Raw genomic sequence first — 16,798 nt, 5'->3', positions numbered from 1 at the left:
CCCTCCATCCCTTGTCCAAAGCCCCTCTCCAGGTCTCCTGGAGCCCCTTTAAGCACTGGAGCTGCTCTAAGGTGTCCCCTTGAGGAACCTTCTCTTCTCCAGCTGCCCCAGCCCAGCTCTCTCAGCCTGGCTCCAGAGCAGAGCTGCTTCAGCCCTCGCAGCATCTTCATGGCCCTAACCTTAAACAGACCTACCCACTTTCATCCTATTTCTTGTGTACTTTCAAATCACTCTGAAGGTTCATAACCTTGGAGGAGGGTGCAGAGAGAGAACATGCAATATCCAGGATTACCAACTCTGGTGTAGGGTGTCGAGGACAGCTTTAAGCACTATAACTGTTAGCTGTGGAGCTCCATCCAGCAGGTCGTGATGGAGACAAGCATTAGTGTAATGCCTCCACACAGAGCTGGATGAAAGTGCAGACAACTCAAGTCCTGAGAATCAAGCAAGAAATAAGTTAGTCAAGACACGTGGATCTGGAGATGGATGGAGGAGGCTGTTACTCTGTATATTTGCTACGTGGTATGATTCATTACAGCAAATCCACTGTGCTTCTCTGATTCATCACTCCTGGCTGGGGGGCTAAGCTGTTTGGAGGGATAAATGATTGCTACTAAACCAGCTTTGCAAAATTAGTGAATGAATGTACCGAGCCTGGCTTAAAACCTTCTCAAGTGCTATTTTCCAAGACAATAAAGAAAAGATTACTGCTAATTCACTCCCATAGCCAAAAACCAGAGAGTCCCACTGGGCTGGCAGGTAACTTGAATTTTATGCGGCTCCATTAATACTTTTGATCTGGGTTTGATTTATGTCCAGCAATTATGTGAGTCTGCAGATAGAAGATTATGCTTAGAGCTTTTGGGATAATAAGGAGTTAAATTAAGGAAGCTCATAGTCTTGGCACCTCTGTTATTTTGCTGGGCAACAACATGTCACCAGGCTCTGATCCGACCCAGTTGAGAAGTCACCATGACTGGGCACTCAGCTGCACACACAAAAGGCAACGGCTGGTGGGTCTCATGCAAAGGAAGTTTTATGTGCTTGATTTGCAAGCCAGAGAGGATTTGGGGGTGATTTTGTGTCTTCAACCCCTCTCTAATCTGTGGCTGTGCTTAGTAACTGTGATCCGAGCCTGCAAGCTCGGTTTCCAAACCAAATAGAGAATTTTTAACACATGGGTTTAAAACTGTGTGCACAGACTTAGTTGATTAAATAAAAGGATTTCTGTATATATACACTCACTCGTATATCTGTACATCTGCACACACATTTGATACGTCTGGAACATGTAAAACTTTCAATTGAGTAAAGACACAAAATCCCTTCTAGTTTGAGGTGGCAGAGACTAATAATAATAAGAAATAATAGCAAAAATTATAAAAGCTCACAGCCAAAAATCCAGAAGAACCAGGACAGTGGAGAAAAGACAACTGGTTTATACTCTTCTCTTCTAGTTTCTGGTGAGTGAGCTCTCCCTGGGCAGTGGGGTTGGAACTAGATGGTCTTAAGGTCATTTCCAACCCAAACTATTCTGTGATTCTGTGATATCAGTAAGACTTAATGTGAAGCTGACTTTTGGGGAAAGGGTATTTCTTTAAAGCAGAAAGGAGGAGCTGTCTTGTAAGTGGATGTGTGACTTCAGAAGAGATCCCCTGTGCGTTCAAGAAAACTCAACCACCCAAAGCAGATCTTATGAAAATGGCAAAATGTGGTTTTGCACCATAAAGTTTCCCATTAGAAATTTCCCATTGCAGCAGATGGTTTCAGACAGCGGGAACTTGAGATACTCTGCAAAACTCAAGGTCAGATGTTGTCCTTAACATGGATCAGTCTGTACAGGCATTACTTGAAAGAAAGACCATAAAGAACCTCTCAGAAAAATGTCACAGAATGTAGGAGCATCTGCCTGAAGATACGAGTGTGACAATCTCTTTAATCTCTTTGACAGAACTTGTGTCTCGTGACTTCAAATTTACAAGCTTCTTTGTCACATAGGCTCTGTTTAAACTAGTAAGTACTTCACCCAGGTCTAATTTAGATGAGATATTAGGAAGAATTTCTTCCCTGTGAGGGTGCTGAGGCACTGGCACAGGGTGCCCAGAGAAGCTGTGGCTGCCCCATCCCTGGCAGTGTTCAAGGCCACGTTGGACACAGGGGCTTGGAGCAACCTGCTCTAGTGGAAGGTGTCCCTGCCCGTGGCAGGGGGTTGGAGCTGGATGCAATTTAAGGTGCCTTCCAACACAAACCAGTCTGGGATTCTATGATTCCATTCTTTTGTCCTGAAGCCAGCAAGCATACATGATGCTCATGTGTACCACAAGTGATCTTTCCTCCTTCAAAGCCAGTTTAGCTTCATCTATCCGTCTTGTTGGGAGCACTCCCTAACCTTTGCTATCCCTTAAACCATAACCAGCCATTGACTGGGGTACTACTAACAGCTTATCAGCAGCTATGGCCACCAGCCAACATCTGATCTTCTGTCCTGGCCATTTGGTTTATCAGTGTGGATTTAACTGGAGGGGTTGAAGCACAGTCCCAGTTAGCCATGGCCAGCTCACTGAAATGTGGTAGCTGTCCTGCTGAGCAGAGAATGTATTTGCATTCACTCCTACCCTCCTCTGATTAATAATGGAAGATAAATGAGGAACACGGAAACCAAAGGTCAGGAATGGGGGTGAACTGTTGGCCAATACAAGCTTCTTCCTTACAGTGTGTTTATTCTCTGGTGTTTTCTCATCTGTAATGCACTTGTTTCACCTTTCAAGTATGTGTAGGTTTACCTGGAGGCAGGAAAGGGATTCTGAGCTTTCTTTTCCCAATCCCACTGTTTTCCACATGACCTCCCTTTCTCAGCAGAGCACTCCAGGAAGTAAATTGCAGCCTGGACAGTTTCCAAGGGGAATTATAGAGGCAGGTGCTGAAACCGCTGAGAGCACTCCTCACCCCAGGAAACCCTCAGGAATAGGGGTGTCCATTGATGACATTTCCTCATCCTGTGCTTTCTTGGATAACTATTCCCACTTCAACCCTTGCATCACGTTGCCTCCACTGCTGTAAAGGGAGAGCTCACCCTGGTAGAGCAATGCTGTTTCTAGCTGGGACGGTCAAACCTGCCAGTGGTGGACCTTTCCCCTATACACAGCATGCAAAGCCAACCCATGCAGCAGCTCCTTCTGAAGCCTAGGAATGCTCCTTCACAGTTTCCTTCCTCCTTCTCCTCCTCTCCCTAAAGTCCCACAAAAAACACTGCTGGCTGCAGCTGGAAGAGGCAAGGGAAAGGAAAGAAGGTTGTTTCTGAAAGCTATTTTCTTCAGGTGACAGTGATTGCAGTGAATCCATCCACATCTCCCCATCATAAGCTGGGGTGAGATAGACGTTATAAAAGTGAGAAAATCCACCAGGAGATGGTTGTGGCTTTTGTGAATTGGGTTTCTCAGAGATTGGTCCTTGTCTAAGCAAAGGGACACAGTGACTGGAAATCTCTGTTCTGCCATATGTTGGATCTGACACACACAGCCTGAGTCACCAGATGGAAACCAAGCAAATGCCTTGTGCACACCAAAGCTGAAGACTTTGGCTGTGACATGGTCTAGGGTGAGGCATCCCTACCCATGGCAGGGGGTTGGAACTGGATGAGCTTCAGGTCCTTTCAAAACCAAACCATTCTGTGACTGATTCTTCTAGATGCTGTTGGCTCGGGTTCTCTGGCAGCACTGAAGTGTCTTCACTGAGGCAGCATAATCTTATTCAGGGCGATGTTTTTATAGCGGGTTTACTATGCAAGATGTGACTACAGACTTGAACCAAGGTAGCAGTGAATCCTCGAGAGGTGCTTGCGCAGGGTAGTATCTATGAGGGGTTTTTGGACTCCTTTCCTTTAGTGATTTAAGAGATAGAGCCTGTGGACCATTCCAAAGAGTCCCTGTTAAATTTCCCACTCTTCTTCTCATTACTGAAGATCGTGATTACTGAGTCCTGACAATGAAAAACACCCAAATGTTGCTTGATCTGATAGATTTAGCAAGAATGTGGCTTTACTTCTTTTCTTATGAATGAATGAATGAAAAATTACTTACTTTGGTTTGTTTTCCCTTCCTATGGGACTGTGAGATGTGGTCAGATAATTTACAATCAACATCTAGCAATACAGATAACCCATTGCTGCTGCAATCAGTCCTGATATTTGTTGTCTGGGCTTAAGCTTTTCTTCCATTTCTTATTCTCTAGTGGCAACACACCCATTGCAGTGTGGGGAACTCACCTGGACCTCATCCAAAACCCTCAGATCCGGGCAAAGCACGGTGGAAAGGAACATGTCAATGTGAGTATGACTGCTGAACTGGGGAGGGGACAAGTTCAGGGTGGTCATAGAGGCTGGCTAACAGCTCTGGAGGCTGAAATCTCCTATTGGATCCAGAAAAGACAGCATGGCTTGCTTTCAGAAGGATTATTCCTTCATGAGGGGTAATCTTCTCTCTCCAGGAAGGAGCACTGGACCAAAGAGGGAACAGAGAGAGGTGTCATGAAGGATTGTTCAGCTCCTAGTCTCTGCTGAGCCTGTGTCTTCTGTTGGCTCAGGATACCTGTCTTACCTCTTGGCCCATGTATAACCTATGTTATTTATCAGCCATACCTGTGCATAAGTAGACCTCTACTCAGATTATTAGCTGAGTGTGCTGGGATCAGAAGAGACTGTGATTAACACTCTTTGGTACTATTGTGTCCACTCCCTGAACTATTTGGGGTCCTGGCCAGCAGAGCTTGACCAAGGTTTGGGAGGACAATTCATTCAAAAGGAGACAGTTACCAGTTGCTGCTGAGCAGCTCCAGATAGAGCTCTAAAAGGCGTGAGTTTAGCACCTCCAATTAGGAGAGTCGGGAGCAGGCAGCACTTGCTGGTTCCTACAGTAGGTTGGAGGATGGGGCCATGCAACAGGAGAGGTTTAAACAGGGGAGATTCTGGACCTTAAACAAGGGAGATTTAAGTTAGATATGAGGCAGAAGATCTTCCCTGTGAGGGTGCTAAGGCGCTGGCACAGGGTGCCCAGAGAAGCTGTGGCTGACCCCTCCCTAGGCCAGGTTGGACACAGGGGCTTGGAGCAACCGGCTCTAGTGGAAGGTGTCCTTGCCTGTGGCAGGGGCTTGGAATTGGATGAGCTTTAAGGTCCCCTCATCCCTTCCAACCCAAACCATTCTTTGACTCTATGATTCTAACAGCATCCTAAAAGGTGTTGGCTGTGCATGGGCGCTTCCTGGGACCAAGCACGAAAGAGCATCCCAGAAGAAGAGGCTTCAAAAATAGAAAACAGAGGGATTCTCAGATTTTAAGATTAATCCATGGACTTTCCACCCAAGGTTCTCAAAGCACTTTGTGAGCATCAAAATAACCTACTGCCACATGAACAGTGGTGAAACTGAGGTAGACCCGGAAACAAAATACAGGAGTACCTGAGGCAGATTCATTTGCATCTGCAGTTTGCAGACTAAGACACCTAAAGTTTGGTCTTATCCCTGCTCTGCTATGAACTTGTATCTCCCAAATCCAAAGCAATTTTGTTGCCTCTCACACACTATCAGATTCAGGAAATATCTGTTGAGATTGGTTTCTGGGTCTGCTGTGAATCTTGACTGACAATCTCCTTCCCAGTCCATCATGAACTGATTATGCATATTCATAGGTATCCTTTAGAATGTGTTGTATTTCTTGCTTTCCTTTAACACTTCTCCAGCTTTCCCGCTGAACTAGAAGCCTGCGTGACTTCACCTTATTCTTCCAGCAGACTCCAGCTCTTGCCTGACACAGTGCTCTCAAACAATCATGCCATTGTGCAGATGATGAAGCCTATTCATCATCTTACACTTGCTCATGTAGAATTGCCCATCAGTTTTGTGCTGGGAAGTGCTCTGGTGCCTATTCTTCCTTGTAAGAGCTGTTACAGCAAAGAACATCTGACTGACTTACTTTACAATATGAAACTAACTGGTCCAACTCACTTATCTCTCTATTGATTTGAACCAAAGACATGTTAACTGTGATAATGAGTGTGCTCTCAGTGCTGGAGGTATCAGACTAGCTTGGAGAAGACTATCACATCAAGCACAGCTAGGATCCTACAGGGCTGATGCTGTTTCCAACAGAGCCTGTTGGTTCATGGTGAGACCAGGATGCATTGTGCTAGCTGCCACAGTATAGAAAGATGAAAGCTCAGATCCTGAAGGAGAACCAGATGTCTAATTCCTAGTCCTTTAACGTGGGAGAAAGGGTAAAACACCTTTCACAATCTATTACCCATTTCTCAAATACACAAAAAAGCAGGTCTTTGGCAGGGCTGGAACCAAACTTCAGTGTCTCCTGAGACCTACCATGTTGTCTTCATCTCTCCAGCTTCCTGGGCTTCATTTGAGGTAACCTGATGTTCAAACAGGAACCTTGGGCACCGCTGAGATACGCACTCACATAGTGTAGTGTATGCACCACACATACGCTTTTGGAATGATCCCCAGAGTGCGTGAACTAGTTGCAGGGTGGTAGTAAGACTTTCACTAGTCTCTGCTATACATAAACCAGGAAGACATTTGTATTTCCAGAAGGAGATGAGGTTAGGGGGAGATGCTGACACTGGCAAGCCCAGAGGCTGTGCTCCCTCAGGGCAGAGGAGCACAGGATGCCCGATTGCAGTGCAAACTTCTCCACGCACCTACCCCAGCAAAGCTTTCCTAAATCTTTCCCAGCCTGGACTGTGTGATGAGTATGGGGTATGTTTTAAGCAGTGGAGCACCAAGCTGTCTCATGCTAACCGAGGGGGTCCTCGCTGTCGTCTGGCTGTACATAAGCTAGCATTTCTCAGGGAGGTATCTGCCCACCAGGAGGGATGGGGGCATTTTCTATAAGCCCTCTTTGCACTGGTTTTCTTTCTTCAGAACTGTGAGGTGCAGAACAGCACAGAGATGACCTGCCAGGCTCCAGCCCTGGCTGTTGACCCCAATCACCAGTCTGAGCTCGCCGAGCGTCCAGAGGAGTTTGGCTTCATTCTTGACAACGTGCAGTCCCTGCTGATACTCAATAAAACCAACTTCACCTACTACCCAAACCCTATCTTTGAGGTTTTCAATCCCTCAGGGATCCTGGAGCTGAAGCCAGGAAGCCCCATCATACTGAAGGTGAGCTGGGGACCAAGGGCTGGGTGACAAAGGACAAACGCATGCTGTCTGTTGCCTCTCTGTGTCTGCCAGCACCCTGCAAATCATAGTGGTATCCTGATTGCATCCCAGAAATTCCCTTTACTCATTGCACCTACCATATCACATCATATCAGAGTCACCATCTGCAGACACCAGTCACTGCTCAGCATCTGCCAATACCCATAGCTAAAATAGATAAACTCCTGCTGTCTTTAGCTATGTGCAGTCTAAATTTGTACTCACTGCTGTTCACCATAGAAGAACTGCAACAAGGCTGGCCATAGATACCCGAATCTACTTCTTTCTTGGGTTTTCAAGACTTTCCTCTCACCCCTGTTTAATTCCTACACCAGCCCTTTGTCATTTCTTAATCTGGACAGCAATATAGAGAAGGAACTTTATGATTAAGCATTTTTGTATTGGCACATGTACATGGTACGTATGCAAAGAAACAATTGTGTCTACAGAATAACTTCTTGCATGTTTGGAAAAGGGTCTGTCTTACTTGCTTGAATATGTTCCTGTTTGTGCAAGACTTCTGTACAACATTTCTCATTTAGTTCTTAAAAGAGAGCAGCAAGACAGGCTGTTTTGACTGATTACAGCCGATACCCATCCATGTTGTCCTCTGCATGACTTCCTAAATTGTCTTTTCCTCTCTGTGTTAGCAAATGGTGAACCACAAATGTCAAATGCAATGTTAACACTGGTGTCACAGGAACTAGAGGTGAAGGCAAACTCTTTCCTGATGTGTGTTTTTTTTGGGTGTGGGGTGATATTCCTTTCTATTCAGGGCAAGAACCTGATCCCACCAGTGGCAGGAGGGAATGCCAAGCTGAACTACACAGTTTTGGTTGGTGAGAAGCCCTGTGCAGTGACTGTATCAGATGTGCAGCTACTGTGTGAATCTCCAAACCTCATTGGAAGGCACAAAGTGATGGTAAGTGATGCTTGAACCCCAGCCTTCCCTCCCTGGGTGGGTTGGGAGGGCACACCAGTGCTGAAGAGCTGGCAGAGGTCTCTGAGGAGTTTGCATCACTGTTTGCCTTCTGTAGATCACATAAGCATCAGGGTCCCATCTTGATATAATATCCTCATCAAGAGTAATTTAGAAAAGCAGAGGAGTAACCTGAAGATCTTTATGGATAGTGAGAAACATTTCAGAATCAAAACCCTTTAGGAACGTTTGCCTCTCTTCTGGTTTCATACATACTGGATGAACCCTAGATGCTCATGTGAGTTCATGCATGTAACATGTTCTGTATGTCACATACTTTGTTAAATTCAGCAGTCCCCAGCAATTACAAAAATGCTGGTGGCTAAAATTTGCCTTTATGTAGGAATAAAAACAAAAAAAGCAGTATATGGACTATAGTGTGACTTGGCTTTGAGGTTTTGATATCTATAAAAATTAAGATACTCCTGCATATCGTTAGAGGAACCTGTGAAAAATGGACTTAGTGATTACATCAGAAGGAGCTTCTTCTCCTCTCACCACTGATTTATTCACTTCTCCTTTACTCTCCTCTCAGTAATCTGCATTCCTCAGGTCTGTTGCTTGATAAACAGTGCATCAGCAAACTCATCTGAGCTGTACCGAGCTGTGGGTGGAAGCACACTAAAAGCAAACAAGCTGACATCAGACATACGAATGATCGATGTTTCTCATTCCTTGTGATCAACTTTTCCCCATCTCTCTGTTGCCCTCCTAAAGCTGTATCTGTCACATATTTATTTATTGCAATGCAGTGAGACTCAGGGAGGTTGATAGAGACACACTCTTTAAAAAGAGAGTTTTCTGGGAACTTGTAGAAGATAGAGTTTGTGGTGACCCTTTTGGGTCTTGTTTGTGACTGCTGCTGGGAGACTTCATGCTGGCAACTTAACTTCTCTGTGCCAAAGTTTGTCATCTGGAAAATAGAGCTAATAATAGTCCTTTTCAGCCATGCAAATATACCTTGGCTCTTGATTCATTGTAAAGAACATTAAGACACTCCAAGAAGAGCAATAAAGAAGTGATGGGATTTTCTCTATGTGAATACCAAAGCTTTTTGAACAAGGCAATATATGTTCCCTGTCATTTTCATGAATATAATTAAGCATATGGTTAGTCAGAGATGGACAAAGTCAGTCCTAGAGAGAGAAAACTCAAACTCAGGTGAGCAATAATCAACCCCTGGGGATCAGGGAGGATGAACACTGGTCAGGTCTTAGTAATGGGGAAGACTCCTTTGCTCCTGCAGCTTAGGACTGCTTAACTGAAGTCATTGAGGAAAAATCATAGAATCGTAAAACCATGGAATGGTTTGGGTTGGAAAGGACCTTAAGATCATCCAGTTCCAATAGCAGGGACACCTCACACTAGACCATGTCACTCAAGGCTCTGTCCAGCCTGGCCTTGAACACTGCCAGGGATGGGGCAGCCACAGCTTCTCTGGGCACCCTGTGCCAGCACCTCAGCACCCTCACAGGGAAGAGCTTCCTTATCTCCAACGTGAATTTTCCCTGTTTCAGTTTAAGCCCATCACCCCTTGTCCTATCACCACAGTCCCTGATGAAGAGAAAATAATTCCTTTTTGAGGATGCTGATCAAACAAGGGATGTTGCTGCAAGCACGGGAAGATGATCCTTTTGAAGCCTGTTCATAAGCATCAGTACTAGGGCAAGTTAAAGATTTCTTGTGTAACTGCCAACACTGAGGCAATGCTCTGACAGCGTCTGGGCTGGGAACCAAATACAGAAGGTCACCTGCAATGGAGGCCAGCGCTCAAAGATGGGCTTTGCATGAGGGACTTAACAGGGGGACAGCTGGGCTGGGAAATGCCTCCTCCAGTATTGCACAGCATCGGTGTTGCTTGGATTGGTACAAAATATATCCCTGTGTTTCACACGAATGTCACTTTGATGGTTAGGATAATTGACAGGTAGTTCTCCCAAGTCCTCCTTCTGTTTCTGCCAATGATTTACTGTGTGACCTTGTGTAAATTGCTGAGTAAATCATTTCTTGCAAAGCGAGGTGGCCAAAATCTGAGAGGGGACCATGGGATTGCATCAACCATTGCAACACTGAGATTATTTCTAAGGGAAGAATAGTGACAATGGCACACATTGATGTCAACATGGTTTTGATCTAGTTCAGCTGTCCTTTATACAGTGACAGTGTTAAATACTTGACAAAAAAGAAAAGAACTGAAAGGCCTGAGCAATTGTTAAAAAAGATTGACTAAAACTCAGAGGCAAGCTCTTTTCCAAGGAAAAGAAGAGACATAAAGAAGAACCGTAAGTAACTATGTTGGAGAAGGTCTGCAACGAAGAAGTCCAGTACATCTGAAGGGTTGCTGGTATCTAATGTAGGCACTTACATATTGAAAGTCACCCTGGACGTTTTGTATAGTGAATGGAGAGATGGTCAAATACATGAGCTGAAGTTCAGGGCACATTTCCGTGTCATCCTAAGGTAGATACTTACCTTCGGCTGAGGCAAACTTGCACTAGGAAAGGCTCTACCACAGTTAGGTGTTGCACAACAAGAACTCCTGGACTGCTACGGGCGGACCCTAAGAGTTTGCTGGGAAAAATGTGGTCTCTGCCATAGTATCATTTAGAACATATTCATGATTAATAGGCTTAGCATGCGGCCAAACTGTTGTTTGGTGACATCAGAGCTCATGTTCAGTCTTCTGGAAGGTATAAATAGCTTTCTTCAGAAAAACCTAGTATCCAAGCAATAAAATAGGGCTATACCTACATATTTGCTTGTTTTAATTCTAAATGCTTCAGGCTTTCTTCTTCAAGAGACAGATTCCCTCAGATCATGGTAGTTTGATTCATGGACTCTGAGACCTTCCCAGTGTTGAAACCACCTTTAGAGAGGAGCACACTGGGGCTAACTTTGTTAGACATCTACCTCTAGGAGTCTAGATCCCCTTATAGTTAATGGAAAGAAATGGGAACTTCAGTGAATAAAATGTCTCATCCTAATGTCAAAGGAGGTTTCAAAAGCAGCTCACATAAATCAAACTCTAAAAGTGCTTTTTCTCTGTATTGACTCTGAAAACCTAACTGTAACATCGAACTCAGATGTCCATGTCTAATGTTTGGTAAGAGGAATCCCACCCATTGAGATGGGCTGTTCAGTGGGCTTTGAGGACAGACCTGCACTGGGGATTGTGATGGGGTTGTTTGATTCTAGTTTGATACTCCTTGAATGGACTCGTCTCACTGCAGGGCTTGGAGGTAAAGGGCCACTGCTGGAAACAGAAAACGAAATATCATGAATCTATTTATTGATCCACTGTGATAGGAAGAAATTGTGCAACCTGGTGAGCTGGGAGGATTTGGGACAATAGTCTAGGGCAAAAGGCAACAGTTTTTATTGCACAGATTACCATGTGAATGTGGCAATTTGTCTTCTCGTAGGATCATAAGTTTGGGCCAGAAAGGATCTTAAAAATCATCCAGTTCCAACCCCCTGCCACGGGCAGGGACACCTTACACTAGAGCAGGTTGCTCCAAGCCCCTGTGTCCAACCTGGCCTTGAGCACTGCCAGGGATGGGGCAGCCACAGCTTCTCTGGGTACCCTGTGCCAGCGCCTCAGCACCCTCACAGGGAAGAACTTCTGCCTTATCTCCAACCTGAACTTCCCCTGAAGTTGATCGGTTGGTCATGCCACCTGCCAATACCAAACCTCTGCCCTATGCAGGCTTTATAAGTGAGGTGGGCCTTGTATCTTGAAATAGATTGGGAAAACTAGTTACCACTGCATCCTCAAGTTACCTGGGTGCTAGGTTGTTCTTTGGCCACTGAAGATGCTCTATAAGTCATCAATGTCATACTACAGGAATGATCATCTTGAAACTTTATTACCTGGTCAGATGAGTTTAAGTTTGGTTTCGTTTCTCATTGTGGACATTGTTATCTCTCTAGATCCCATCCCAAAATGGCATAAGAGGATCTTGTAAACAGAGTTTTTCCAGACATTCACTTTTGTTCTGTCCAAGACATAAGGGTTACAGCTATTTGGCTTTGGCCAAGACCCACTGAGGAACAAAACCAGACAAAACAGACATCTTAAACTGAAAGACATCTTAAACAGACATTTAACTGAAAGAGGCTGGAATTTAGTTATTAGGAATAAGTTCTTTACTGTGAGCCTGGTGAAGTACTAGCACAGGGTGCCCAGAGAAGCTGTGGCTGCCCCATCCCTGGCAGTGTTCAAGGCCAGGTTGGACACAGGGGCTTGGAGCAACCTGCTCTAGTGGAAGGTGTCCCTGCCCGTGGCAGGGCTTGGAACTGGATGAGCTTTAACGTCCCTTCCAACCCAAACCATTCTTTGATTCTATGACATTCACAGTGCCTGCTATGCCTCTCTATGAAAAAGCTAAGCTGGGGTGAAGCGATGGGGCTCATCACCAAGTCATGGTCCTTCAAGCTCTTTTCAGGGTATCTTCCTAGCTTTATATTAATCTATAACCAGTGTTCCCCAACCACAACACAGTCTTAGAAGCCTTCTTTCATACCTTAGGCTAGTCAGCAGTGTTTTTCCCCTGCCACTCAAACTTGTTCTACTCTACAGATAGTCCTGAACAACCTTGTAGTAGCCTTGAGCCAGTAGTACCCTGTAGAATTACTGCTGGGAATGGTGTTTATGCTGTAAAAATGGGCTCCTAACAGATTTATTTCAGCAAAGTATTTTGTTGGGCTTGCATCAATACCACTTTCAGGGTTTATTCTGGCTGTTAAGAACAAGGTTCTTGCACAGCAGCTTATTCCAGAGGCTGGCAGCAGCACTGGGAATCTCTGAGAGGGCACTGAGGGTAGATAGCTGTATTCAACTCCCTGTCCCATTGGTGAGCATTTGCAGTTGCCCTGCCAATGTATTGTTAGAAGATGGGCTGTAAAGAGCATGGACCAGGCTCTGTGGGATTTGTTTGGATTCTTTTGTTGGTTTGGTTTTTTCTACCCCAGTGTCTTCCAGATACAGTTTTCTCTTGTTGAAGGGTCAGAAGCAAATTGTGAGTGATTTTCTGCATTGACTGCTACTGTGCTGGCTGGGTCAGATGTCCCCTGTCCCACTGTGAGGTTAGGACCCATTAGACCATAGCTATGAGCTGTGTGTCCTTTGCACATTTTGGGACTAAGTGTCATCAGACTAGTCCAGCACAATATAGCTGTCCAGGACATGGAAAACCCAGAATGAAGCCCAAGCTGGTATGTAGCCATGGCATTAGGAGTAGTGAGATTTATCTCACCACTAGTCCTTTGTTGGTTGTGTTCATGGATAGTCTGTCTATAGAGGTGCTTCTATATGACATTCCAGGTGGTTTTAAGCTGGTCTCTATCCAAATACTTCATGATTTGTTTAGATTGGAAGACAAGGTCATCATTCAGCCCTAGTCAGGGAGATAGAATCATAGAATGGTTTGGGTTGAAAAGGGCCTTAAGGTCATCTAGATCCAACCCCTTGCCACAGACAGGGACACCTTCCACTAGAGCAGGTTGCTCCAAGCCTCATCCAACCTGGCCTTGAACACTGCCAGGGATGGGGCAGCCACAGCTTCTCTGGGCACCCTGTGCCAGTGTCTCAGCACCCTCACAGGGAAGAGCTTCTGCGTTATATCTAACCTGAATCTCCCCTGTTTCAGTTTAAACCCATCACCCCTTGTCCTATCACTACAGTCCCTGACGAAGAGTTTTTCTCTGACGTCCTTGTAGGATGTAGATGTGGATGATGGAGTTCCTCTGTGCTCCTGCTTGTTGAACAGTTTCAATGCAACTCTTGCCTGCCTTCCCTCTAGGCTCGTGTAGGAGGGATGGAGTTCTCCCCAGGGATGGTCTACATCTCTCCAGACAGCCCTCTCAGCTTGCCAGCTATTGTCAGCATTGCGGTGGCCGGTGGCCTGCTCATCATCTTCATCGTGGCTGTGCTGATCGCGTACAAGCGCAAATCCAGAGAAAGCGACCTCACCCTCAAGCGTCTGCAGATGCAGATGGACAACCTGGAGTCCAGGGTGGCACTGGAGTGCAAAGAAGGTAGGATGAGGAAGAAAGGCTGACGCTGTGTCAGCGCTGGTAGAAGAGAGGGATCCAGCCATAAAGCTTTGAACCAAAGTATTATGAGCAAAAGGAGTGTTGAACACTGTGGGTATGGCGCAAGCCTGGATCTCCCCTGGCTTAGCCTATTTTCCTTTAGTTCTGCCTTCCTCCACCCAGTCCTAACTGCATTTACTAACTCAAAAGTCCACAGAGTACCTTGGCATGTGTCCCTGTGGAAAGGCTGTGTTATAAGATATGTGAGACTGCTCTTGTCCACCTTCTTCTTCCTCTCCATGTGATGCTTCTCCATTTGTACTTTAGTCCCATGCACATGGGTCTGAGGGCCTCTCCCATCATGATGAGGGAGATCTGGACTATAATTGTTACATAAGTCCTTCCTTTTTGTGTCAGCCTTTGCAGAGCTACAGACAGATATTCACGAGCTCACAAGTGATCTGGATGGAGCTGGGATTCCTTTCCTTGATTATCGAACATACACCATGAGGGTGCTTTTCCCTGGCATTGAAGATCATCCAGTCCTGAGGGATCTGGAGGTAAGAAATCAACATCTACTTCTGGTTCCTCTCGTGCCTCCCTGTTCTGTCCTGAATTCAAGAGATGTGTCAGTGGGGGAGATACGATGGCTTACAACACTGTGTCCTACCATGGACAGAACAACCCCTCATTAAACATCTAGGCTGAAAGGGGATGATGATTTCTGCTATCTCAGATTTTCAGTTCTATCCAGTCACTCATCTGTCTGGAAGAGTCTCACATATCTGTGTGCATTAGGGCTACTCTATTAATCTTCTCCTTGGTCTCCAGGAGATTTGGGGTTTTAGACTCGATTTATTAGTTACTGCTATGCCAGAGCCAGGACAAAGACTTGTATGGCAGAGCAGCATAGGTGCCTGTGTCACTCCAGCTTTGCATGACATTCACACTACCAAGAGGCCTTTTCCTGTGGCAACACCTATAGAAATGACCTGCTGTCACTGGAGGAGGTTCACCTTTGCTGTGCTCTGTGGTTTGCAGTGGGGACAGAAAATCACTGCATCGGTCTGCCCATATCCTGCCCACTTCTGCCTCCTGCACCTCAACTCTCCAGACCACAGCAGTGGGAAGACAGTGAGACATTGCCCAGCACTGCTGGGGTCTACACACAGCCTGCATGACCCCACTGGTGTCAATGAGTATGATAGGACCCTGAGTGATGTCTGCCCATGCTGCAGAACAGCTTCCTGCTTTGGCAGTTGGACAGGCTCTGCTCTAGGGATACCTGGGCTAGAGAAGCAGAGGATACGCCATGGCCAAGGCCAAAGAGGTCATTGGATGAGCTGTCTGCAAACTCTTTGGCAAGCTCTGAGCTTCAGAGAGGCTCTGGCATGGGCTGGTGAGATTGCTGGAGGCCAAGACTGGGGTTAGTTGGCAGGAAGGAGAAGCAGGAGCTGGCGCAGGCAATGCCATGCTTGGCTGGCTGTGTAATAAGAGGTGCCTGCTCGTCTTTGCTCCTTCCCTTCAGGGGAGCCAAAATACATCAAACTGTATGGAAAGAACCATTAAAAACCCTGATCCATCTGCAAGGAGGACTTGTGGGATTGGGTAGGAGGCTGAATTACACATTGAATCCTGTGTATATTTGCCTTCGGGGTGCTGGTATAATGGTCTCAAGCTGCTTTCCCTCAGGAAGAGTAGCTCAGCAGCTTCAACACATAAGCACAATAGACAAGGGGTGATGAATCTCTCTCACGTATGTATACACACACACAAACACTTTCATTATACTCACAGACTATTTCAATCCCTATATTCATTAACCTCAGCCAGCTGACCAAAGAACAGCATCTGACCCCTACAGAGCTTTTACCATGGATGCTCCCCCATGCAGATACATAGAGATACACAGAGCTAATGTTTCAACCTGCCACCTTTGATCTCTTCTTCCTTTCATTTCATTAATCCTTTTTTTTCCCTTAATCCTCTGCAAAGCTTCAACAGCTCTTTCAGTGTCAACATCATTGGCTACCAACATATCAGGGAAAGCAGTTCCCATTCTTCTCCCTTCTCTGTAGGATCTAGAAGGAGCTACTATTTATTGCAAAAGGCCCTGGCACTCATCTCGCAGTAAACAGGTCTTACTTCTTTCCACTTCATTTGCTAATGAACTGCTTCCAGATGCAGTACAAAACACTTCTCTTGTTATTCCTTTTTTAATTCTTCATAATAACCCGGGGATAGACAATACTAAATGTTCAAGCAAGTGAGCTAAAAAATCATCACTGGCGGGATGGGAAATGGTGGTTGGTTGGTTGGTTGTCTCAAGCTATTTACTAAGTAATTGATTTGCTGTATGCAAAAAGAATTAAGAGCTCTCATTTCCAGAATGAAAAAGTAATGATTCTTTAGGGGCCTTGCATTACTTGGTTGTTCGAGCGTGCCAACTTCTTTTGGATTAAAGGGCCAAATCTAGTTGGTTAATAATACACACATAGAATCATAGAATCATAGAATGGTTTGGATTGGAAAGGACCTTAAGATCATCCAGTTCCAACCCCCTGCCATGAGCAGGGACACCTC

General features: G+C 45.5%; 1 protein-coding gene across 1 annotated transcript in view; it reads left to right on the top strand.

Annotated features, from left to right (window-relative positions):
* Positions 1-16,798, top strand: part of LOC104413044 (plexin-A4) — a gene marked incomplete at both ends in the record, with an annotated part of 76,882 nt that overhangs the window by 52,643 nt on the left and 7,441 nt on the right. Inside the window, 5 exons of the mRNA XM_010023939.1 lie at positions 4,231-4,324; positions 6,925-7,164; positions 7,979-8,125; positions 13,984-14,218; positions 14,633-14,775. Coding sequence (XP_010022241.1) covers positions 4,231-4,324; positions 6,925-7,164; positions 7,979-8,125; positions 13,984-14,218; positions 14,633-14,775 — 859 coding nt within the window. The remainder of the gene's footprint in view (positions 1-4,230; positions 4,325-6,924; positions 7,165-7,978; positions 8,126-13,983; positions 14,219-14,632; positions 14,776-16,798) is intronic.

Source organism: Nestor notabilis, unplaced genomic scaffold, assembly GCF_000696875.1.
Source record: "Nestor notabilis isolate BGI_N333 unplaced genomic scaffold, ASM69687v1 scaffold3171, whole genome shotgun sequence".
In the NCBI taxonomy this organism is placed as follows: Eukaryota; Metazoa; Chordata; class Aves; order Psittaciformes; family Psittacidae; genus Nestor; species Nestor notabilis.
The sequence above is the reverse complement of the archived record's forward strand: the minus strand, read 5'-3'. Positions and strand labels throughout refer to the sequence as shown.